A 24,803-nucleotide genomic window follows, 5' to 3' on the forward strand; every position below is an offset into this window, starting at 1 on the left:
AATGATTCAACTGTAAAGGTTCTAGGTTTACAGTGGAATGCTTCCGCTGATCATTTCTCTTTCACTATATGTTCCAAGTCAGTACCTTGCTCCAAGCGAAATATACTTTCCGAAATTGCCAGGATATTCGACCCCTTGGGATTTCTTAGTCCTCTTACTCTTTTTGCAAAAAGGCTCATTCAACATTTGTGGACCTTAGGAATAAGTTGGGACGAAAATCCTCCTTCGGAAGTGACATGCATTTGGAATCGGATAAAGGATGAGCTTCCAATTCTCTCAAACATTAGCGTTCCTCGCTTTCTATTCCATACCTCTTCTTTTTCCTGTACCCTGCATGGCTTTGCTGATGCCAGTGAACATGGTTATGCGGCCGTTATATACTGTCGATATGAAACTATGGATGACATACGCGTTAGCCTGATATGCGCAAAATCCAAAGTATCTCCTCTTAAAACCCTCTCTATCCCAAAACTCGAACTCTCTGCGGCTTGTCTACTAGCTGATCTCCTCTTTTTCGTTATAAAGATTTTTGACAAACAAATTCCCGTAAGCAATATTTTTGCCTGGTCAGACTCATCAACAACCTTGTCATGGATACGTTCGTCTCCTCATAAATGGAAAACTTTCGTGAGTAACCGCGTAAGTCGAATTCAAGACAAGCTCTCCCCTGAAGTTTGGCATTACGTTCCATCAAAAGACAACCCTGCTGATTGTGCATCTCGAGGCCTTTTTCCATCCCAGCTAATAGATCATTCCCAATGGTGGGCGGGGCCTTCTTGGCTTCGCCAACCTTCGACGTTTTGGCCCTCCATGGTTAGCTCCGCTGAGTTAGATGCAGAATATCTCCTGGAAGAAAAAAGAACTGTTTTGTCCACCCAAAGAGAAAGTAATTTTCTCGATATCCTGTTAGAAAAGTATTCCTCCTTCACCAAAATTCAAAGGATTGTCGCTTATGTAAAGCGTTTCCTTCATAATTGTCAGCTTCCTCCTTCCGAACGAAAGTTGTCTTACCTCACGTTCGAAGATCTCCATCATGCTTCACTCTCCCTAGTTAAACATATCCAATCTCACGTGTTCCACTCTGAAATCTCCTCCTTACTCAGTGGAAAAGTTTTAGAGAAATCACTCCGCAAGTTGAATCTCTTTCTTGACACAAATGGTCTCTTGAGAGTAGGTGGTCGTCTTACACACTCCAAACTCACTTATGACAAACGACACCCGTTATTATTACCCAGCAAACATCGGTTAACCGACTTAATCATCGAAAGTGTACACTGCCAATATTTCCACCCTGGTTTCCAAACTCTGTATTTTCTCTTACTCCAGAAATACTGGATATTATCTGCGAAACGCACCATCCGTAAGAAACTTTCAAAGTGCCTTACATGCTGGAAACAAAATCCCATTCCATCCCGAGCTCCAATGGGAAACCTCCCTCCATTACGCGTGTCACAGATAAAACCATTCTCTTGCATTGGCATCGATTTCGGCGGACCCTATTCCATAACTCTCGGTCGACATCGTGGTGCGAAAACCCACAATGCCTATATTTGCCTCTTCGTGTGTTTTGCGACTAAGGCACTCCATTTAGAGTTGGCGACAGATTTGACATCCGAGACGTTTTTGGCAGCTCTGCGGCGCTTGATTGCTCGACGTGGTAGGGTTTCAAAGATATTTAGTGATAACGGGACTAATTTTATTGGAGCTTCTCGAATCCTCAAAGGTTTTCATATTGCTGCTCAACAAGAGCTAATCGAGTGGAGTTTTATCCCCCCTTCTAGTCCTCACTTCGGTGGATTGTGGGAGGCTGGTATCAAGTCAGTTAAAAATCACATCTCTAGAGTCCTTGGAAATCAGCTTCTTACCTACGAAGAATTCAACACTTTATTGGTCCAAGTAGAATCAGTTTTGAATTCTAGGCCGCTCTGTCCGATCAGCTCTGACCCTAATGATCTGTCCGTTCTCACTCCAGGTCATTTTTTAACTCTGGAACCGCTGAATGCTTCCCCCGATGAAGAGCTTGGCAAAGTCACGTTAAATAGACTATCACGGTGGCAGTTGATTCAACATTTACATAAAGATTTCTGGTCGCGATGGAGCAAAGAGTATCTCCATACCTTGTTCCAGCGAGGCAAGTGGACTGATCCCACTGTTAACATTGAACTGGGTACGATGGTTTTAATTAAGCACGACTCAATGCCTCCCTCACGTTGGCAACTTGGCCGTGTGGTTGAAGTTTATCCGGGCACAGACGGAATAATACGCGTTGCCTCAGTAAAAACTCCTACTGGATTGCTCAAACGGTCAGTGGTAAAGCTTTGCCCTTTACCACTCGAAAATAATCAATAAAATGCCTCGGCATTTTAGGTGGGCGGTATGTATCGTCACCACCTCCCTGTATAGTGTGTTTGTCTGATTAAGTAGAGTTTTTGTTTTCATTTTTTTTGTGTTAATTCTTATCGCGAGAAGACTGTGGTTTTCTGTCTGCCGCGAGAGGAAGAACATATAGACAAAAGGTTCGATTCCGGAGAAAGAACCGAAAGTGCTCGAGAAAACTGCAGTTGTACTGGAAAAGTGCAGTTTCTTATCTCTCTCTCTCTCTCTCTCTATTCACCGATTCCTCAAGTGCCGTTGTGACCAAAATTAAGGTAAGGAAATCACAGACACGTTAAATTCTCTCTTTTTGATATCATTATTATTGTTAGTTAATTCTCAATCATTAGCACCACTGAACAGAACGAACTACTCGATAATTTTCAAAGACCTATTAAAACAGTCCACTAAGTTACCCAATATATAACAAGCACAAAGCTAGAAGAAACCTGTGTTTCCCTTAGAGACCGTCCGTCTCTCCTTAAAACAGGCCAAACCACATTGTAAAACATGCCTGAAAGAAAATAACGCCGGCAGCCGCTGGTAATCATAAAGCAAACGTGACGTAGCTAAGAGCGCGCGAATGTACGATTATTTCCCGCCACTCTCGAAGCAGCGAGAATAATGCTACTAATTTTGACTTCAGCCCCAAACTCTTACGGTAATTCTTTCCGAAGTTCCAGGAAAACCTGTTGAAACTTTTTGTCGACTCCTTCATGCTTTTCTTCAAATTTCCTTTCAATTCCTACGAGCTTCTCATCGACTAATTTTTTCATTTCCTACTCTGTTTTCTGAAATATCTTTCCAAATTCTTCCTTAATAAAATACTGTACCATCCCTTTACTCACTTGGGAAGATTTTAAATCTTTCAATAAATGAAGGTACATCTGATTGTCTTTTTCCTGTTTTTCCTGTATATTCACGTGTTTTTCTTGAATACCTAGTAGTAATTCACGATCTTCATTTCTGCGTAACTTTTCTTCTTCCCTCCGTTGTTCATCTTCTTTATTTCGGCGTTTTCGTTCTTCCGCCAGGCATGCTTGCAGAGCCTCAATCATGTTCTCGTGTCGTAATCGACACTCCTTGTTTTCGCCATAGAACAGAAAAATTTCAGTCAATTATCCCACTTCTGACACCAAATGTTACATTTTTCTCCATGGGTTGACCAATAATCGACTACACTGAATAATCAAACCTAATTTTAATTCACTTTAAATACAACAAACACTTCAACTAAGCTTCAAGTATTATTTGAATGTATATCACCTTACTAGATCACTTCGCGTACCGTACTGTAACGTCCACTTGACTGTGTTGATATCCTTGTGGCTAGCCTTCAAATATCGTAATCGAATGCCGTAGAAATTTCGCCGAAGTTCCGTCAAAAACTGTAGCATTATTCACACTGCTTCTGGAGTGGCGGGGAACCATCGTACATTCGCGCCGGCTTTATTTTCTTTCGGGCATGATTTACAACAAAATGGAGCTTTGGAATGATGTCAAAAGGTTTTTCGAAAAATACAAAAAATGAATGTATTTCACTTCAAAAACCTACTATTGATCAAGCATCATCGTCATACATTTCAGAGCACATGTCTAAGTAGGTTACGACTTGGGAGACCTAGGATCTAGGATCTTTGTTGAATGAAACCGGTATGAACAAATGAAAATATCAGTGGAAATTTGACAAAATTTATTTCAGTATCCTTTATTCAATATGAAATTCAACAAAATAAATGGGTCATCAATTAAACGTTTCGGGGTGGACGTTATCAAAGATGATGAAGTGACGGACGCAGTGGTGGGCATTTCATTACCTGAATTAAATGGTCTAATTTGTGTGCAGTCAAGGAGCAGGTAACCAGATTCAATTGATGTTTTCATTTTCTTTCTTTTGATTGAAATTATCTTTTTGTTTATAAATTTCTATTGCCTCCCTGTGCAATTTTTCATGATAATCCTGGGTTTTGTCTCATATTTGTGTAAAATTGAACGATATACCGTGTATGTATTCTTTGAGTACATATTCGAATACAGCTGATTTGTCGGTTTGTCCGTATTCAGAGAGCTGTAAATGTATCTTTTTTTGTGTTTCAATAGAAAGCAACCCGCAGCTACAGGGTATCCGGTACACTCCCGGTGTTGCTTAAGGCTTTCTAGGGCCCTTGGATGAACTTAGATCTATCTAATTAATTTCGTTGGCCTGAAAATTGATTTTACCTTGTATTTTCCCAAAATTCTCCTTATCCGGTCTGTAACATTTTCAATATAGAGAAGGAAAGCTTCACCATTCACGCAGCTGGCTGGGGATACTTTGGTATTCTCTCACCTGCACGAATTCGCTATAGTCATTCCCTTTGAAAGCATTGTTCAGGTGATTGAGTTTTTCAGGTTCACAGCTGTTCTGACCGGTACCTGTGTATTTGCGTTGTTTTTCTGTACACTCTACGACCCAATGTCCCATCTTCGCGAAAATTGTGAAGACATAGACACGAAACGTTTAAACAAAGATTTATTTTACATCGTTTGTTACATCAATTCCCTTTTTCAATATTTTTATATTTTCCGAAATGAATGACAATTGTATTCAGAAGAAAATAAAATAGCATCTTTAATTTTTTCTGTAGGCTTCGTGAAAGGCGATAGTACTTGTGAATTTTTCTCCTCCGTTGTTCTCACGAGAGTTACGTATTTCCCCATTCAATCGTATTCATGTCCATTACAGTTTAGAAAAGCAATGTTACTACATGATAAAAGGAACGGCCTAAATAAAGGAATCTGAGAGCCATTTTCAATGAGGTATTAATGAACCCTCAAATTTTCGTCTGGGCAGTTCTATCTCAACTTTTTTGATGACCACCCTGTAAGATGACTAAAAAATGTATTCTATGTTTCAGTAAAGAAGCCCGTAGGATGCTTCGAGCATTATTCTTGAGAACAGTCTTGATTTTAGTGGGTATCTTTTTTTCCAACTTGGGATTTTACACACTAATAATAGCATTTGCTTGGATGGGGTGTTCATCAGACGCCACTATCGTCTTTTATCTCCTAACAAACTTCAATGAACTCAAAGAGACCATTGGTATCTCTATACCCTGGAGTATAGGCAAGTGTGCAGAACTGACGTCTGCAATGGCGAGAATAAAAAAAGTAATCACTGCTGAAGAACTACAACCTACTAATACACCAAATACTTCGGTGAATAATCCAATGGTCGAAGTAAAAGAAGTTACGGTTCATATAGGATCTACTGAAATACTGACTGATTTGTGTCTGAAGGTGGATTCGGGGCTCATAATTGTGACTGGCTCAGTGGGGTCAGGAAAAAGTTCTCTTTTGAAAACAATTTTGCAGGATTATCCTGTGTCGAAAGGAAGGGTTACATCTTTTGGTACTATTTCGTACGCTTCCCAAGATCCTTGGCTTTTTCCATCTTCTATTAGACAGAACATTACATTTGGTGGAGATTTTGATGAAAAACGGTAAGTATTGTATTTGTAGTTGATTGTTGTGTATACACCTTATACACATTTGGTGATCCCAACCTTGAATTTATCACTAAAATCAGTTTCAATCTAGCAAAATGTGGCGATTCAGTACCTCAATTTTTCTTGCATTAAAGAAGAAGAGGTTTGAAACAACCTCTTTGACTTTATATTGATTCAACTACAATTGATTCACTGTCTTGAACAAATCTTCACTGACCCAACCATATATTCATGGGGGCGATTAAATTTCACTTATGTCATCTATATTTTTTCAGATATCGAGAAGTTATAAGGGTTTGTGCTCTTCAATATGATTTCAATCTTCTAGAAAATGCTGATGAAACCATAGTTACCGATAGGGGAATGAATCTTAGTAAAGGACAACAAGCGAGAATAAATTTAGCAAGAGCAATCTACAAGGAAAGTGATATTTACCTATTAGATGATTCTTTAAGTGCTCTAGATGCTCATGTCCAAGATCACATCTTCAAGGAATGTGTGAAAAGTTACCTGAAAGATAAAATTGTTATTCTAGTTAGCCAAACAGCTAACCATATTGACGAAGCAGATAGTGTTGTGATAATGGATAAAGGTCGAATTATCGATTTTGGAAAACCGAGTGGGAAAATACTGCAAGAAGTGAAAGAAATTGTTCCTGATGATGATGATCTCGAGAAAGAAGTCATTGATGATGAAGACAACATTGAAACGGATGAAAATACAAAACTTTTGGAAACCGAACAAATTTCAACCAGGAAGAGGATATACAAGGAAGTTAAGAAAGAAGGCAGTGTTTCTCTGGGTGTTTATAAAAAATATGTCATATTCGGTGGAGGATTTCTCTTACTCTTCGTGAACATAGCTTTCGCAACTTCTGCACAATTCACACAAAGTTACTCGGATAAACTATTGAGTCGATGGTGAGTAGTCATACTATTTGAAATTAAATCGAATCATTAACATCCAGAATATCAGATACTTTTTATACGGTAATTTATCAATTCAAATAATAATGTATTAATTGAATAGTTATGAAACTCAGTGGATTACATCAACTCAATTCATGATTTTGATTGGATTGCTCACTACCATACAAGTGTCCAAACTCTTCATTTGTCTTCAGAACTGAACTGAAAAGGACCTAGTGATACGACACCCAAAATTGCTAGTCATATTTCTATGAAGAAACAATGAATTCCAGTTGTAATTCTATCTATTGATTTATTGTTTTTACAGTGCCAGGTCAAAGGAATGTCAATCTAAAATTTTTCTCAGGTTTCAATCAACCTAAAATCATTACAAAAGATTCAAAATAATCCATAACTCTCACAGAAGAAGAATGTAAACTTTCACGTCCGGAAATAACTGTGTGAAAGCTATTTTCCAGTTTTTCTGACCGTGATCTGTAGGTTTTTATGGCTCACGTTTGGACTACTACCACTGTAGACATTATCGAAGGCGATGTGGTAACAATCGCTTGAGTTGTTGTTCCTGGTCCGTACGCGGTGACTTAGATGCTACTATTAGACTCTACTTTTATATTCTTATTAGTAGGCGGCACGTCGCTTGGTTTCTCTCAATTGGATCACCTGATGCTCATTTCCTCTTTTTTTCCATTGAATATATCCCTGTGTTTTTAAGTTCTATTGCTTCTGCAGATACTCTTAAAGAAAACATAATCCGGGCTGGTAGGCCGTACGCGAATGGAACTTGTAGTACTAAACGTTTCGTCTGCTACTGTGACAGACATCACTAGTGGTGTATGCGTTGACTACGAGAACAAATGTTATATCTCAAAGTCTCGGTCAATTCTGAGACTTCGAGAAACTCCCTGCTTTCGGAATCAATGAAAATATCTTCTATTTCATGAAGTATCAGAAAAATTTTTGTGAAAGTTAGAGTTTTAACTCAGAACCCTACACGGAATTGAACTTGGACCGCTGCTGGTTCTTCTGTACATGAGAATAATTTCCTTTTCATGAAGCAGAGGGTAGGTTGAGTCAAGAAATTTGATTGCGTTTTTTTGCAGGCTAGTATAAAAGGGGCGAGAAAATGAACCTGGATGAAATGAATAATTTCTGGGTATTGAGGTTGGTACTCATTTGAGTTGGAGTAAGAGTATATTAGTTCGAAAATGAACTAATTCAACTAGAAATAATTAAAATATCTACACCATCAAGAGTATTTCAACAAATCATCATAGGGTACCGGCATATCACTTTATGATAAGTTAGAGCCTGACCTGTCACAGCCTGCACCATAAAAAAATATTCGAAACCGAATCTCTACTGAAGAAAAGTCTGAACATTTTTTTAATTTGAAACCTTTTCGATTATGTTTTTTTTATTTATCAATAGAGTATATTTATATATGAAGTAATACAAATTATTGAATTATGAAACATTAACCACATCATCTGAAGATCTAGATCTGCCAATGTCCTTTCTTTCATAGCATAAAGTGTAGGGTGTCTCTAGAGGCTCCAATAAATACAAGATATCGCCAGAATATTCAGTGACATGACTATCGTCAAACTTAAACGAGTCCGTTTCGTCTTTGACCAATGCATAATGATGGCCAAATTCAACGCCAGAACTACAGTGAACAATGAGTGCATGAATATTATAATAGTGGTCTGCTAGATTGAAATTTTCATCTACTTCGAACCTTCCAAAGAGTTTATTGCTTCCATCAGAGATTGTGTCATATTTGGAGGTCATCAGTGTTATTATTAGATTAACTGATGACTCAGCTATACTTCTTTTCTTATAATGGTCAGTTAGTTTGCCGCATTTTTAGCATGCGCCAAACTAATTGGTTAATTCCAGATGATTCAACAATAAGCTTTGCACGAATTGGTTATCAGTCAGTAGTTGTCTAAGGCCGCTTGAGGACCTCCCCCCACCATTTGACCTTGTCCTTGAATGACGTCATATGACCTTCAGTTACGTGTCAGATGATATGACCTTGATCATGGGTGTCGACCTTGAGATTTGAGTCTGTTCCTCGATATGTGACCTTGAAGTTTGGTCTTGAAAGATACCTCATGATCTTGCATTATGCACGTTCAATATGACCATGCGGTTCGACCTTGAGATTTATTCTTGCTCAATAAGTGACCTCGATGTTTGACCTTGTATGATGTCACATCATAGGTCCTCGAGGCATGGCCCTGGACTTGTGCTTTGACCTTGAGATATAACTGTCATCGATGCATAACCTTGAACCCCTCCCTCTTTTCGAGGATGATTTTCTATATAAGCTTAGTGTATCATATATTCTCACTCAGTTCAGACTACCTAACGTAATTGAATAGTTAGTGAGTATTTGTTGAGTTGTGTTGACGACAGCAGCTAGTATTTACCAATCCAAAAAGTGAACATCATCATCACAAAGGTGAACATAGTTTATATTTTTGAACCGTAATTTCACTATATTTATGAATATGGATAATTTGAAATTTGACATTGAAAAAATCAATTTTGCTATAATTCAACAAAGTGAAGCTTTAGAGCAAAAACCTATAACCGCCCTGGTTATTGATAGAGAATATAAAATAGAAAAAATGTCAATGTATTCCACACGATATGGTAAATCCATTCAAGTAGTTCTATTGGATGAGGAAAGTAATACTCCTTTTAAAGCATGGCTTCCAAAACGTGTCACAGAGCAATTCACAGAAGACTTCATTCGTGAAGTGAATTCATCCAAAGCCAAATTCACACTTACTTATATGGGTCAAAGTTCACAGGACTATCCTGGTGCTAAAACCCGATCATTGATGAAATTCAATGTTTTGGATTGAAAGTTTTGAGAGTATAACTACAATATTTTTTTTTGTAAATAGTGAAAATATGGTAGAATAATATAAAATATGTATCAACTTGCTCATTTCATAGACATAGTCGAATTTCACGTGAGTATTTTAATTTTTTCACAATATAATTACCAAACTAATGAATGCAATTGTTGTATTTTCAGAGCTCTCCATCCTATAAATATGTGGATGCAATATTCAGCGCAAGAGTGGCCAGAAGCAGTGGATTTGGATTCTGCCATAAGAAAAATGGCTTGGGAATTGGCTGATCTAAGTTTTGACGCTCTACATTCATCAAATTATGATTTGAGTGTATGTTATGATGCTGAGGAGGTGCGAAAACTTCTGGAGCTTAGTGAGAAGTATGAACTCGGTGTGGCGTTGTGTCATAAATATTCGTATGGAAGCAGAAATTTGGACGAGTTCTGTGAGCTGATAATTGAAGCAGACTTAAAACAATTCCTTTACGATATATGCACCTACCTACCGCAGAATATCATAGAGAAATATCAATTGGAACCACGGAGTCCCAACCCACAACTGGAAGAATCCTTACATGATGGTGTTTAGAATATTTTAAATGTGTTGTATATGTGATAATCAAATTATGTTTCAATTTATATCCATCTATATATAATTGTTTGATGAATAAAAGGCAGGAAATAATTATTGAGTGTTTTATTATCGAATATTTCATGGTGAATTACATGTCAATCTTATTACAATCCAGTCTGAACAGAACCATTAAGAGCATTATAAGATAAAACAGCATCGTGGAGAATTAGTGCATATACTTTGGTGTTCGCTGGAAACTTCACCTTGCGTGTTTCGAATTCAATTTTGATGTCGACAGTGGATGACTTCATAGCTTCAGGTTGATGGGAGCAGTCGATGATGAATAGTGGGTTGTTGCGAAAGCTGCCAATATCCATCATCGGTTCACTCATAGCTTTATCATAGTAGCTGCGTTGGAAGTTTTCATATGCATAATAGGCTGATGAGTCTAACTTCTTGTCGAAATCCAGATTCCAACGCTCATATGGGTATACTTCAGAGTTCAGAGATAGTCGAATATTATTAATATTCACATGTATGAATTTCGTTACATCTTTTGATATATTTTCGAAATGGTCGGTGTTTTGAAAGCCGATGATGATGTATCGAGGTCTTTCAAGACTGTTGGTCGTCTTCACGGCCCATATATCTGAGGATGTGTCACGAAGTGTGGGTAATTCATAAAGGTCCCACATACGATAAGCCACCTTCACGTTAGCATTATTACCATTTTTATTGATGCGATTCAATAACTTCAGTTTCTGTCGATCTTCCGGCACAATGTGTCTGATTCTCCATTCTATTTTATTGATTTCCAAATCTGCATCGACTTCCCCAATAAATGAATTTTTGAATGATCGTGCTATAATCAAAATGAGCTCCTGTTTTACATTCAGTATCCCCTTATTGTAATCTTCAGCAAAACCCATGAGATACTTCAAGGGTAATTTACCGCTGAATACATTGCTGACAGAATCCAATATATCTTGTTTATTCACATCAAGACCCCATCCTATCGGTAGTAGCGAATTTGCATGTGTTTGTCCAAATGATATCATCGTTTTCATTGTGGTAGTTATGCCGGGTTTTCGAACAACGGCCACTTGCTCTCCACCCATTTCATAGCGAATTTCGTCGAAGAGGAAGGCGAGGGCGTTATTAGATAGGTAGCACTGCTTCGTGGCATCAGATGGTGTGAACTTCCCCTCGATATATATGTAACTATCTGCAATATCGAGTATAAGATCTTGAAAATTGATTGGAATTCTTATTTCATCTGAATTTTTGTAATATGGTGAACCATACGGCTTATATGTATGCTCATGAAGGCTAATGAGGGAATGGTCGAACAGGGGCTCTTCGAACACCTCCAGTTTATCGCTTGTGGTAATGGTCGCCATGTTATTACTATTTTTTATATCGCACCTTCAAGCCAATAGATTTGAGGAAGTTTAAACTACTAGCACTCAGCCTATATCTTGATCGTTCGGCGGGCATACGTGGAATGAATCGACTTTTAGATTTTTTCTTCTTTAAATGTACATGATTATAGTCTCCACCAAATGCATTACGCTGATTCAACTGCTGCCGCTGCTGCAATCGCTGGATATTGAAGCACAACCCCATTTTTTAGAAACAATTATGGTGAAATCTATAGCTTTATCAATTATTGACATCTGCTCAGCGTTAGGAAATGATAAATAATGAGTTAAAATTTAGTCAACTCCTGCTTTATACTGATTTTTTCACAGATTATCATCGCTCACCATCTTTTTTGCTCAATTGTTTGAATGCTTATCGAGGGTTGTTTTACTATATCAGATTGCATCGATTTGATATCCTTTTCCATATATTCACATTTTTTTACAATTTCCACTAATTTCAGCCCAAGCGTAATGAGATCTTCCCTGACTGATGCGGAATATTTTTCTACTCCATCTAATCTCAAATTGATTTCATCAATATCAGAATCTAATTCTCCTCTGATCTTCGAGATGTAAAAACCAACATATTCCCGATTAACACAATCCGTACTCTCTTTAGGCTCGGCTATATTTTTCAATCGTTTATTTTCCATATCAAAGTTTCCATCGGAAGTCAATTTAAAACCAACTCCAGGTTTTCCTCGCAAAACATTATTTGAAACTGCCTTACTTCTGCGACCAAACTTGTCGATGCTTGCTCCACTCATTTTTGTGATACACTTATGACGGTCGTCGATGTTGTGAATCAACATATGAGAAATGATGATCGTTATAGCCTAATCAATTCCAATTTAACTATTATTTTTTCACCATTGAAATTGATTAGATTACCATTATCATCCAATATGCGTAAAGTGATATTGTCGAGGTACTTACGACCGCCAGGCTGTATTGGCATATAAATAATATTTTGCGGTTCCTTGGTGAGTTTGTAACCGGGCTCTACATCAATATCAAATTCAAAGATGCTATGGATTTCATCACCATTTGAATATGCTCCAGCTGTGACATTACAATCCACACGAATAATTCTCACCTTATTGATATTTACGGGCAATGTTGATTCATGAGTTTCATCGATGCCAAACACATCGGCTTCGAACCCTAAAAGTTCGGCAATAGTGTTTTCATGTTTGAGATGGATGTAATATTTCGACCTCATTTCACATTTCAGAGTGTTGTTGTTTGCGTGTAGGAGAAATACTCCATCGATATTCTCCTCAGCTCCATTCTCCAATTGCATTTCTTTGGATTTGATGAATTTTTGAATCACCTTATTGATTTCATCAATTTCATATGCTCCAGGTGGAATTTTTATAATGATAGGAGGTGAGTTAGCTTCTTTAGAATAGGCGATAACATTATTTTTCACATCCACATTGAATATGGAGTTGTAGGAATAGAAACCGTGTAAGCCCAGACCATAATTAGCGCCACTATCCAATTCGATGGGTGGGTAGAAGTTGGCGCTCAACTCGCTAGAGTGCCCCGACAATGAAAACGTGCGTGACATGACTGATGAATTTTCATTGACTCATGTCTTTTTATTGCTGACAGCAGAAATTGTGGAGTAATCGTCGTTTTTTAGGTGGTCTGTCCAGATGATCCATCCCATTATGTGTGACTACATTCACATCATTCACTTTACAATAACAACAGAAAATTTTTCTTGTAGGTGGTCCATCATTCACATCAGAATTATTGCTGCTACCGCTGGAATTATTCTGATGGTCTTCGCAGTACTGATACTTCAAAACATCAATATCATTTTGTAGATTTTGTGGTAACTTATCCCATACAGATGCAATTTCATGCGATGCACACCCAATCAACACCTCTTTCGGCATATCAGCGAGTTGTTCTTTACTCATTTTTCGTAAAGTGCGTACTCTGGAATATGCGATCAATGAATGACTCATCCTCTTGATACTTTCCCTATCCTGCGCTGGTGTTATCTCCATGTCTTGCTCTGTAGAAATTCCAAACACAAATGACCACACCATACTGTGTTGAATTGTTGTTTACGCTCATAGTTATATGTGATAATATTGATAGGATTTGAACCCCTATAAAAATAGTGAATCAATTCTTTTGGAGGGGGTAAATCACCGAAACTATCAAAATATTTCACTGAAGTGTCACATTTTCTGTATGCTACCCAATGTGTCCCTTGACCATGTCGACTATCCAAATTTACTATGGCAGATTCATATCGGAGTGGTCCCGATTTTGGCAAATCGTCACGCATATATACCCCCCGAAAATATGGAATCATCATTTTCTCAGCATGATAGTTGAGGTCGATGTTGGAGAGAGCTCTTTGAGGTAGCAAATCTATGAGTTTTTTGAAATTTGAGGTTTCAAATAGACCCCTAATCCTTTACGGTAAGGCTTCAAGTAGATACCGCTTCCTCGTTTACCTAGAGCGATTGCCTCCATGTTTTTATTATGTCGATTTGCCTCACTCAATTGCTCCCTACTCGCTTTCGCTGCTTGTACTGCTTTTGTTATGCCAGCTGTAGCACCGGCTAAACTACCTAGAGCCGATAAACCAGCAAAAATTGGAATGAGTGGTAGTATTCCACCAATTTTAGGAATTGGTATGATTCGCGGTGTGCGAATTTTCTTTTTCCCACCCGCAGCCCGCGTATATTTGCGTGCTGCTTTCAGTGCAATTTCAGCTGCTCTTTTAGAATTTTTGACAACAAATTCACTTCCGCCCGCTTTGTGTAGAACATCACGCACTTTCTTAACGATTCCAGAACCAAAAGCTATCACCTTAGAGTCTTTCAATAGTTTTTTTGATTTTTTTTTCTTGGTAGGACCTTTTTTTTTCTGTATCCGTGACTGTTTGGATGGTGACTCGCAACCCATACCAAATCGCCGTTTCCCCTTCATTATATTCGTAATCAGCCAAGCGGCTCCTTTCTCTCCAATAGATGCGTCTTTTGCCTTGAATCGATTCCAAGCACTTTCTGCAAGCTCCTGATCTGCTCTGTGTCTAGCTGAAAGATTGTTAGGATTTTGTGAATATGCAATATCGTGTTTTCGACATTCAGAATCCAGTTGATTGACACCCGGATCACCTCTCGCCAATCTTTTCTGCAATTTGGTGCCAGGGCCGCAATACTGATAGCCAGGTAAGTGTAATTCGAAAGGTAGATTATTGATGAGGGAATTGACCAATCCCCTACCAGCTTTATTTGAATGCCACTCAGGAGATCTACATCGGCTCATAACCCCCATTTAAATAAAGGAATCGATATGGAGACCTGCTTATATAGTCTCCAACTGTCATACAATGCGCATACTGAAGCAGAAGCTCCAATTTTCCATCGATAATTTCGATGAAAAAGTGGGTGGTGGATCGGAAAGCGGTGTGAAACAGCGTCATGGATCCTTACTTCCACTATCCATTCGCGGTCTGATTATCGGACCTTCCAATTGCGGCAAGACAAATGTTATGATTTCTCTACTGACTCAACCTCTAGGATTACGATTTGCAAATGTTTATCTTTATTCAAAGTCCCTTTATCAACCCAAATATGAGTATTTACGTGAAGTATTAGCTCCAATTGAAGGGTTGGGATTTTACACTTTCACCAATAATGCAGCTGAAATAGTAGAGCCTTCAGATGCCAGAACCGATTCAATATTCATTTTCGATGATGTGATGTGTGAGAAACAGGATGTTATACGATCATATTTCAGTATGGGTCGTCATAAAAATGTGGATTGCTTCTATCTAGCCCAAACATATTCACGAGTCCCGAAACAATTGATTCGAGATAATGCAAATTTTATTGTGCTGTTCAAACAAGATGATATGAATCTCAATCATATTTTTTCTGACCACGTGTCACCAGATGTGACATACAAGCAATTTAAAGATATGTGTGCGAGATGTTGGGTGGATAAATATGGATTTTTAGTAATTGATAAGGATCGAGAAGTGCAAGATGGACGTTATCGAAAAGGATTTGATGCTTTCATATATCCTTGACGTTCTTGAAACAATTGAATCATTCGAGTGCTAGATAGTGTGGACGACGCTTCATTGTACACATTCTTGAAGTGAATACATTATGGAGGGAAAAAATGATGATGAAATGTGTTTGAAAAGAAAGTTAATTGAAGCAACAGATGCCGTTCGGAAGAAATTCAATTATATCAAGAATAGTCGCTTAGGTGATCAATCAGCACTCGAAAGAATCTATGAGCCAATAATAACACCTTTGAAAGCAATATCTGCCAATACTGGAGGAGCATCTCAAATAAATCAGGTGATGCAGACAACAAAGAGTGCTACACCACTCACCGCCAAAAATATAATTAAAAGTGAGCTAAAAACGAAATTTGAAGAGGCTTTTTCGAAGGATCTTCAAGCTTCTTCATCGACAACTTCAGATTTAGAATCATCTAATGTGCTTGATAATGGTGATGAGGTACAAAAGCACATACAAAAGTTAATATCAGGAAATCCCTCATACGATACCGTCTTTGGAGTACACATGAACACTGAAACGGGAAATTTACAAATGGGTGTAGCTGATGTGGAGTTCATCGATGAGAAAATTGTGTTCAAGAAAAATGGTAAAACTATTGCCACTTATCAGGGTACCCCAAAACTATATAAATTGATATTCATGAAAGTACCATCGGGAAATATCCCCTCTTCCGATATGACCACTTATGGTGATATACTCAAATTAACGAAGGCAGCATATAAATACAATGAAAGAAAACAGGGTCTACTATCAAATAATTGGAAGAAATATCGAGAAATAATCGTACCACTATTATCTAATGGAAACCCACTGCAGAATCCCAGTAGAGAAGGTACCGGTATAATCAAAATACCCACTCAAAAAAAATATATCAGAAATAAGCATATAGATTATGTTTATTGGAATAAACTCGAAGAATTGGTTGATCGCCTTCAATTGCTTTGGAGTTCACGAATGGCTGGACATACCGGGCACGATAATGAAATATTGGCCATAATTGAGGAATTACGTGAAGAAGGATTAGTCTATTGAGCGTAATATAATGAACACAATGTATGAAGCTGACTCAGTTACTCACAGATGATCTAACTATGCATACCACAATTGATAAATTTGGTCGTAGAAGGGGTGGTGTTGGTAAACCACTTGTTGGAAGATCGGGTGTTGGATTCATTCTTACACCACATGGTGATTATGACATTCAGAATAAGCGATTGCAGAATATTGGTGAACCTGTAGACGGTGAAGACTCTGTAACTAAAAGATACGTTGATAATCATATTAAAGAAACCAAGGAATCAACCCTGAACTATTTCGAAGAATTCATTGCGCCAGCGCTACGATACGTCAAAAAAAACATTGATTCAAAAAATACCGAACTGCGAATCATCATTGACAAAAATGCACTCATCACTTCATCATTAGCTGATCGATTGACTAATATGGAAAAGCGAATTGGTGTTGTAACCGAGTTGGTTGATACTTTTACTGAGCGAGTTATTGAAGTTGAACAGTCAGTTGTTAAACCTGCACGTGAACAGTAGCGAACTGAATTCTCGACTTCATCACTTCGAAGAAGTCATATAGCAGTAATATGAGTGATGCAAAATGGCAGGTTGTGAAGGAAATACATAAGCCGGCGCGTCGAAATTTTCCCCGTCGAAAGACACTAATAAAGGGATTTTATGACTTGTGGCAGATGGATCTGATGGAAATGCAACCATATGCTAAAGAAAATAATGGTTATAGGTACATCCTCATAGTTATCAACTGTTATTCAAAGTATGTATGGTCAAGACCACTAAGAAATAAAACAGCTGATTCAGTTACTGCAGCTATGGCGAGTGTGTTGAAAGATGCGAAGCATGTCCCAAGGAACTTACAATCTGATCACGGTACCGAGTTTTATAATTCAAAATTTTCATCGCTAATGAGAGAGCACCGTATTAATCATTACTCAACATTCAGCACAAAAAAGGCTGCAATTGCGGAAAGAGTCATCAGGACGTTGAAAAGTTGGCTTTATAGGCAATTTTCACTTCAAGGCCATTACAGTTGGTTGAATATTCTTCCTAAAATTACCAGTCAATATAACAACAAAGTTCATCGTACCATTGGTATGAAGCCCGTAGACGTAAAACCATCCACAAAAATGACAGTTTATGCAAGATCAAAGAAGCAGCATGGAAAACGTGAAAAAAAAGAATTCAAAATTGGAGATATGGTGCGAATCAGTAAGTTTAAAAATGCATTCGCCAAAGGTTATACAGCAAATTTCACTACTGAACTTTTTAAAGTTGTGAAAATTAATAGTACAGAGCCTATAACTTATGAGCTAGAAGATGTGAATGGAGATCCGATAAAAGGTTGCTTTTATAAAATGGAATTGAATAAAGCGAGAGATCCCAATACATATTTGGTTGAGCGAGTTTTGAAAAGGAAAGGACGTCGCCTATTTGTGAAGTGGTTGGGATTCTCTGGAGATCATAACTCTTGGATCGATGAAAGTTCATTAGTTTAATTGAAATATTATTGTAGTAAATGGAAAAATAAAGACAATATGATGAAATTGAATTTTTATTATTGAATATTAAAGCAATTTATTTATTCAACATATAATTTCACATGTATTGAATATTGACATTAGCTGTGATGGGTGGCACTGTAACCAATGGAATATATGTCCGAATAGCGTTACCATATATTTCTCGTCTTTTCACCTGATCTTCACTGTTCAAACACCAACAATCCCGGAAGTGAATGTTCTCATCGGGATAGAAATCACCAACATTTTCACATAATATCAATCCACTTCTGCATACGGTACATAAATTGTTCCAACAATCTACTTTATAGTTATCACAACGTAGACAACGTTGAAGTAGTAACTCACAATTTGCTGCACAGTTCACACAAATATTTCTATAAATTCCCAAATTGTCACACACGATTCCTATGGAACATTTGCAGCACTGATGGTGGGGGCATACTTCTAGAGTTGAATTATTTGTCGCCTTCGAAACTTTAATTGGACTCGGAACTTGGGTTGGATTTTTCAATACACATCTACGACACAGACCGGTACATGGATTAATATATGCTTCAAGCCAATAACCTTGACAATTACTACACATTATAACTTGATTGACTTTGATTGGATGACCGCGTACTTTCGGTTTTGAATCCCACTCTTTTGGAAAAGGCATATTAGTATTCACTATTGGATGTCGAAATATTCAACTGATGAATTCAAATGTACTCTCATGAACTTCTCTTCCTATTATAAACACATAGAGTGAAAAGAGGAGGGGTGGTGTAGTGGTGGGGTTACCACCTCTACAAGAAAAAAAAACATATAAAAATCGACTCGCAACTCTAAACTCCAATTACTATTCACTAGTGCTAGTAGTACCTTTGACGAAACTTATCGAAAAATAAAAAAAAATGAACGCTAAAAAAATCAATGAAGTTTTGATGAGATTGTCTCTCGAAGACGAAAATAATCGGTTTTCTGATGAAGATGATGAACTTCCCCCCAACGACATTATTGATGAAGAGGATGAACTTCCCATCGACGTTATTGAAGAAGAGGATGATATCGTCGAAGGAGGGGATTACATAATCGACATCGTAGATGACATCGACGTAGAAGAAGACGGTGTAGCCATGGTAGATGAGGGTATCGATGTAGAAGAAGACGGTGTAGCCATGGTAGATGAGGGTATCGACGATGACCCGGCGACTGACAATGGGAACATCATTATAGGAAGTCGTTGGTTGAATGTCAGTGATACGGTGGAAAATAATTTAGATTTATATTGTGTAACGGACTCTCATGTTCGTATACGAACCATTGATGATACCATCTACATGTTATGTTGGTGCTGTTTTAGGTTTTATTCCCATCGAAATAATAATGGGGGTGAGTATCAACATATTGATATCCATTACACTATTTCGATGATGGGGATGACGCAAACTTTTTGCGAAGCTTGTGACAGGCCACTGACGAACTTTCGTCGATTGGATGTTTGCATAATTTGTAACCATGTACCCTCACAATGATTTGTTTTAATAAATATTATATATTTTTTATTGTTGTTGTTTTTTTTTTGTTTAACACTAAACCTTTTGATGGAAAAAAAACAAATCCTTCTCAAAAAAAAATTATTGACACAAATAGTGGATGAACTGAAGTGTATGGTTAGATATCCAAACTGTTACTAGTTGATTTTGAATATATCTTCCAATGATTCGTTGAATGTATTGGACTTCTCTATTTTTTTCTATCAGATATGAGTGATACATATGGGTAATTAGCTTTAAAAAAAATATTGGGTTAGGTTGAACACTGCCCCAAACCACGCAGTATTCCGTGTGCACCAACCAGATTATGTGCACTCCGAGAAAACTAACCTAACCCAACCATTTTAATCGTCATCTATAATGATTATGTCAGGATCCGGAGAGTCGGGTATCTCGAGGGGGTCATCGAATTGATTTTGTTCTCCGACTTGATCATCCAAATACGGCTCCATAATGTCGGGGCTGGGTGATTCTTCCCGAACTATCAGAAAAAACTCGTTCATCACCCCAAAGTCGGCATCTGGATCCATTGGGTCATCAAATTGGCCATACTCATCAGCTTCATATTCGAAATAACGTCGTTCCTCATTCAAATCAATGGTGGTATCTGAATACCCATCGAAGTCGTCCGGACACGTTGAAGTGATATCTTGCACTTGGATATCTCCATAGGACGAACTCTCGGGAGAATCGACATGAGGCTCACTTGAGGAATCAGCTTCCTGCACAATTGGAGTTACTCGATTCATGATGAGTGAACAAGTCTATGAGTTATTGAGAATGCAACCTTTTATATATGATTTGTAGAAGGAGGGAGAGTGGAGGGGGTGATGGAGGGGGTGATGGAGGGAGTAGAAGTATTTGTTAAATGAATCATAATATGAGGGATGAAAATGAAAAACAGATGTGGTCAGCTTCGCTCCGCTTAGAAAATTTTTCGACCCGCCAATTGAATTAATTCGCGATCGCCGTTGAAATTATTCTGCGGATTCGCGAATTTGCGGTCACGGCCACGGATCCGCGGATAGCCCGCCGATAAAACCGCGGGTCCGCGGCCTTGGCCGCGGACCCGCGGTTTTATCGGCGGATTATCCGCGGATCCGCGGCCGCGGCCGCGGATCCGCGACTTTATCCGCGGATAATTTTAATTCGCGGCCGCGAATTAATTTAATTCGCGGGTCGAAAAATTTTTTGACCCTGCGGGTCAACCGCACAGTTAACAATACCTTAGGAGTTGAGAATATGTAGTTTATTCCCAGATATCGTACATCACATGTATATATTAAGTAAAACATCACATATATATGAAATAAAATAGACTATTTTCTCTATGGATCATCATCAATTGGTTCTTTTTGCAATCCGCTCAGGAGAAAAATTTCACCTAAACTGACCTAACCTAACCAACTGTATGCAATCATTTATATTCACATCTACTTATTCAAACACACTAAATGATAGTTACTTCCATTATTCATCTATTCTTTCCTGTTTTTTTTCATTAGCTAGCTGCCACACCCTTATAAACGACAACCATCAGAAGTCGCAACTTGTGTGAGCTAATGACTAATGATGTAACGTCTATTTGTTGAACTACTCTAATGAATAATTTCTTTCATTATTTATATATGGAAACGTCACATTCGAATTGAATGATGCTGAGGGATGGGGCAAGGTTTATTATTAATCAAACTCATTAGTTTTACCATACAAAGTTTATTTCTCCTAGATCTTATTTTGCACTAACTCATATTGCAAATAATTACTAACATAGATTGTACTATTTCTATGGTTAATTTCTACATGCTAAATATGGCTAGAACATGACTAGATTAAAGGAATAAATACTGCCCCAACCTCGCAGTATTCTGTGTGCAACAACCAAAGTATATGCACTCCTTTCAATTCCTTGTTTATTTTTTATTTAATTTCATCATGAAAAAAATTACAACCTTAAAATTAACATGCAAAAAATATTTTATAAACAACTTAAATATATCTTAAAATTAACATGCACTACATATATACATATATTTACAAATCCATCGGTAAGCCGGCAATCATGTCCTTCCATCGCCGCACCCGAGGCTCGTACTTCTCAATGTAAGCCACTAGCTCGCCTTCAAGTTGATCTTCTTTGCGAAGATCCGCTTCAATGCGAGACAGCTGCTTATCTAATTCCCGCTTCTGAGCCTGAATGCCTTCAATTTTTGCACTCATGGCTCGGCGGCGGGAATCGCACTCACCTCGACGCTGTCGCTTCTTGCTCAATTCATCCATCACAGATCGCATGTATGAGAAAGAATTAACAACTTTCTGGTCCTCACATGTGCTCTGTGACAGAGGAACTTCCGCAGCGACCTCTCGTGTGGGCGAAGGAATGTTTTCCTCAGGGAGGGCTGGTGAGGTTGATCTCCCATCCTGATGTAAAGGAGACGGGCTAGCTTCCCGATGGACATCTACAACCACTTGCACCTGGTGGACGGGTGCTACAAGGGAGGATGGTCCAGCTTTAGATATTTCCGAAGAACGGGTTGCTTCCGGCCAAGCTCTAATGGCCGTGTTTCTTTCACACCTTTTTCTGAAGACGCTCAGTTTATCGCCCTTCCTCCGGATTGATGGCTTCGACTTCGACTTCGCGGATGGTGGTTTCGTCTTCTTGGAACTCCGCTCTTCAGACTTCACCACCTTGTTGTTGGCCCGTATCCGCTTCTTCGGGTTTTCAAACTCATCCTCGGAGTCGATCTGGGATAACACACCAGGTAGCTGTGCCAACATCACATCTTCCACATCCGATAGATCTAGAAGATCTGGCAGTGGTTCCTCCAAGTTTGGATTCAACGTCTCCAACAACCCTTCCAAACTCTGAGACGACGGTACCGCCTCGATGGATAGGTCCATCATTGATTCCGCTTCCTGGTCTGGGTTGAAATCACGAAAGAGGGACTTGACATTGGAAGTCGTCGTCGTCGGAGCCATCGTTGCCATCTGGGTCCTAGGTGGCTGGATCACCACGTCCTGATGGACAACCACCCTCCTGCGCATGGCTTCATCTAGCTGGGCTTCAGATAGCGGGGTTCCAGCCATTAACCCCTTCCTGCGCATGATCTCCCTCTCTTGGGCTTCAGTACGAATGGTTCCATCCATCAGGGCAGCTCGTAAGAAAGACATGCTTCTGAAAAAAATGAAATATAAGTCAATACAATATATATATATATAGTTATTGAAATTATGAACTTACATTGAATCGAAAAAATTTCCACTGGAAGCAGGTTGGCTCGACTGGGCACTGGAGGTAAGTTCACTCGAAGGACTACTGCAAGCGAATGATTTACTCTGGCCTCCTCTCGCATTTTAAAAGAATAAGCTCCACCCACTTCCCTCTCTACAACCCCACCATCAGTTGTGCACTGTGTGGGGGTTGTGGTGGGGGTGAAGTGGGAGAGAACGATAACATTCATTAACTATATTCAATTGGTATGAATTTTCCAATTATTGTTGAACATTAAAAAAATAGGTATATATATTTTTAATATTCAATTAGTCAATTGCTCTTCCAATAATTTAATGAGTAGATCTAATTTTCCATTACCGACATTGCTTTCATCTTTCAACACTTCCAAAAAAATTCTGAAATTCTGATTGGGGGATGTTTGATAAAACTCAATGTCGTTATGTCCCCAAGGTAATGTCTTGGTGGTATTAGGTATTATGAACCTTTTATCATCCTTATGTGATAGAGCAACTTTATTGCACATCAATGTATATACTTCATGTAAATCACTTCGAAATATATTCATCTTTCGCAATATTGTACCACCTGTTTCAACAATCTTTATGTAATCATCAACTGATATTTGATTTCTTATAACGGATTTTTTGATACCTTTTGCCTTCTTTATTTCATCTGATACACTTTGAACGTGATAAGCTTTGGCACCTGTGCCGTGGAAACTAATGATGGGATCACTCGGGAGTTCATCCTTCATCTTTCCAAGTATCGATTTCGTTACTGGCACATTGAATTTATTATTCATCACATAGTTGGAAGTGTCAAATTTATCAATGTTCTCACTCATGAAATCATAGAAATTATCAGTCATTATTTTCAATATCAAAGAATCCGTATCGGTATATAGAAGAGAAGCTTGAGATCCGTAATGCTTTTTGATGACGTCATAGAAAAAGTCGTAGATAACAGTTTTCGACATATCCAATATGCAAAATCCCAGATATAATGGTTTATTGTAGCAAACCTTAACTCTACCCATATGAATGGCGACAAAGTCTTCCGAAAATATAGATAATGTTTTGAAATTGGGACGAGCTATAAGAGCGTTGGCACCCATACCTCTTCTTATAGATTCCCAATGTGTAACAATGCGAATGTCTCTTCTATTATTAACATTCTCCATTGTTTTACCATATATGGAATTCACGTTTAGTTTGAAATAGTTCTTCTCAAACTTATTCTTGGCATTATTTCTTAGGGTTGTATTCAAATCAATATATTTCTTCAACCATGGTGATTGATTGAATCTGAGAATTCTATGAGTTCTCATCACCATCAAACCATTACGAACCGCCTGTTTCAAATTTCTATAGTGAACAATATATTTTTTTTTATCATTCAAATTCGGTATGAGTTTGGGTATTTTAGACTTTGAACCAGGTGGTATAATGCTCTCCACCAAAAATGGCAAATCTGAATGTAAATCGTGCAATTCTATAGGATAGTGCACATCTACTTCAAGAATGTATCCTTGACAGCCATCATCTGGGATGCTATTGATATCTAGCTGACTTATTTCATCGGCGGTCAACCAAGTGAATCCGTCAACAGGTAGTGATTGACACATACTATGGCCATATAGATTGGTTGCATCCAAATACATTATGAAGGATGAAGGTTCGTTGGGATTATAATTCGGAAGAAATTGATTATTTGCAATATGCTTCCTTTCCGAACATTGGCTAACACCGCCGCGTATAC

General features: G+C 38.2%; 2 protein-coding genes across 3 annotated transcripts in view; one reads left to right on the plus strand and one right to left on the minus strand.

Moving 5' to 3' along the window:
• The window catches only part of LOC111512583 (probable multidrug resistance-associated protein lethal(2)03659), a 51,189-nt gene that overhangs the window by 10,333 nt on the left and 16,053 nt on the right, over nucleotides 1-24,803 (plus strand). The window contains exons 5-6 of one of the 2 annotated variants that reach the window (XM_074170865.1): nucleotides 5,271-5,855; nucleotides 6,137-6,781. In XM_074170865.1, the coding sequence (XP_074026966.1) occupies nucleotides 5,271-5,855; nucleotides 6,137-6,781 (1,230 nt within the window). The remainder of the gene's footprint in view (nucleotides 1-5,270; nucleotides 5,856-6,136; nucleotides 6,782-24,803) is intronic. The other variant, XM_074170866.1, reaches the window with a different exon arrangement.
• On the minus strand, nucleotides 21,638-23,193 carry LOC141480658 (uncharacterized). The gene is made up of 2 exons (XM_074170867.1): nucleotides 23,052-23,193; nucleotides 21,638-22,985 (listed from the first exon to the last, which is right to left on the minus strand). Exon 2 carries the CDS (start codon nucleotides 22,979-22,981, stop codon nucleotides 21,845-21,847), a length of 1,137 nt encoding a protein of 378 aa, XP_074026968.1. The 5' UTR covers nucleotides 22,982-22,985; nucleotides 23,052-23,193; the 3' UTR covers nucleotides 21,638-21,844.

This window comes from Leptinotarsa decemlineata, unplaced genomic scaffold (assembly GCF_025532065.1).
Source record: "Leptinotarsa decemlineata unplaced genomic scaffold, Ldec_3_MD MMD2_tig00000008_RagTag_RagTag, whole genome shotgun sequence".
NCBI lineage: Eukaryota > Metazoa > Arthropoda > Insecta > Coleoptera > Chrysomelidae > Leptinotarsa > Leptinotarsa decemlineata.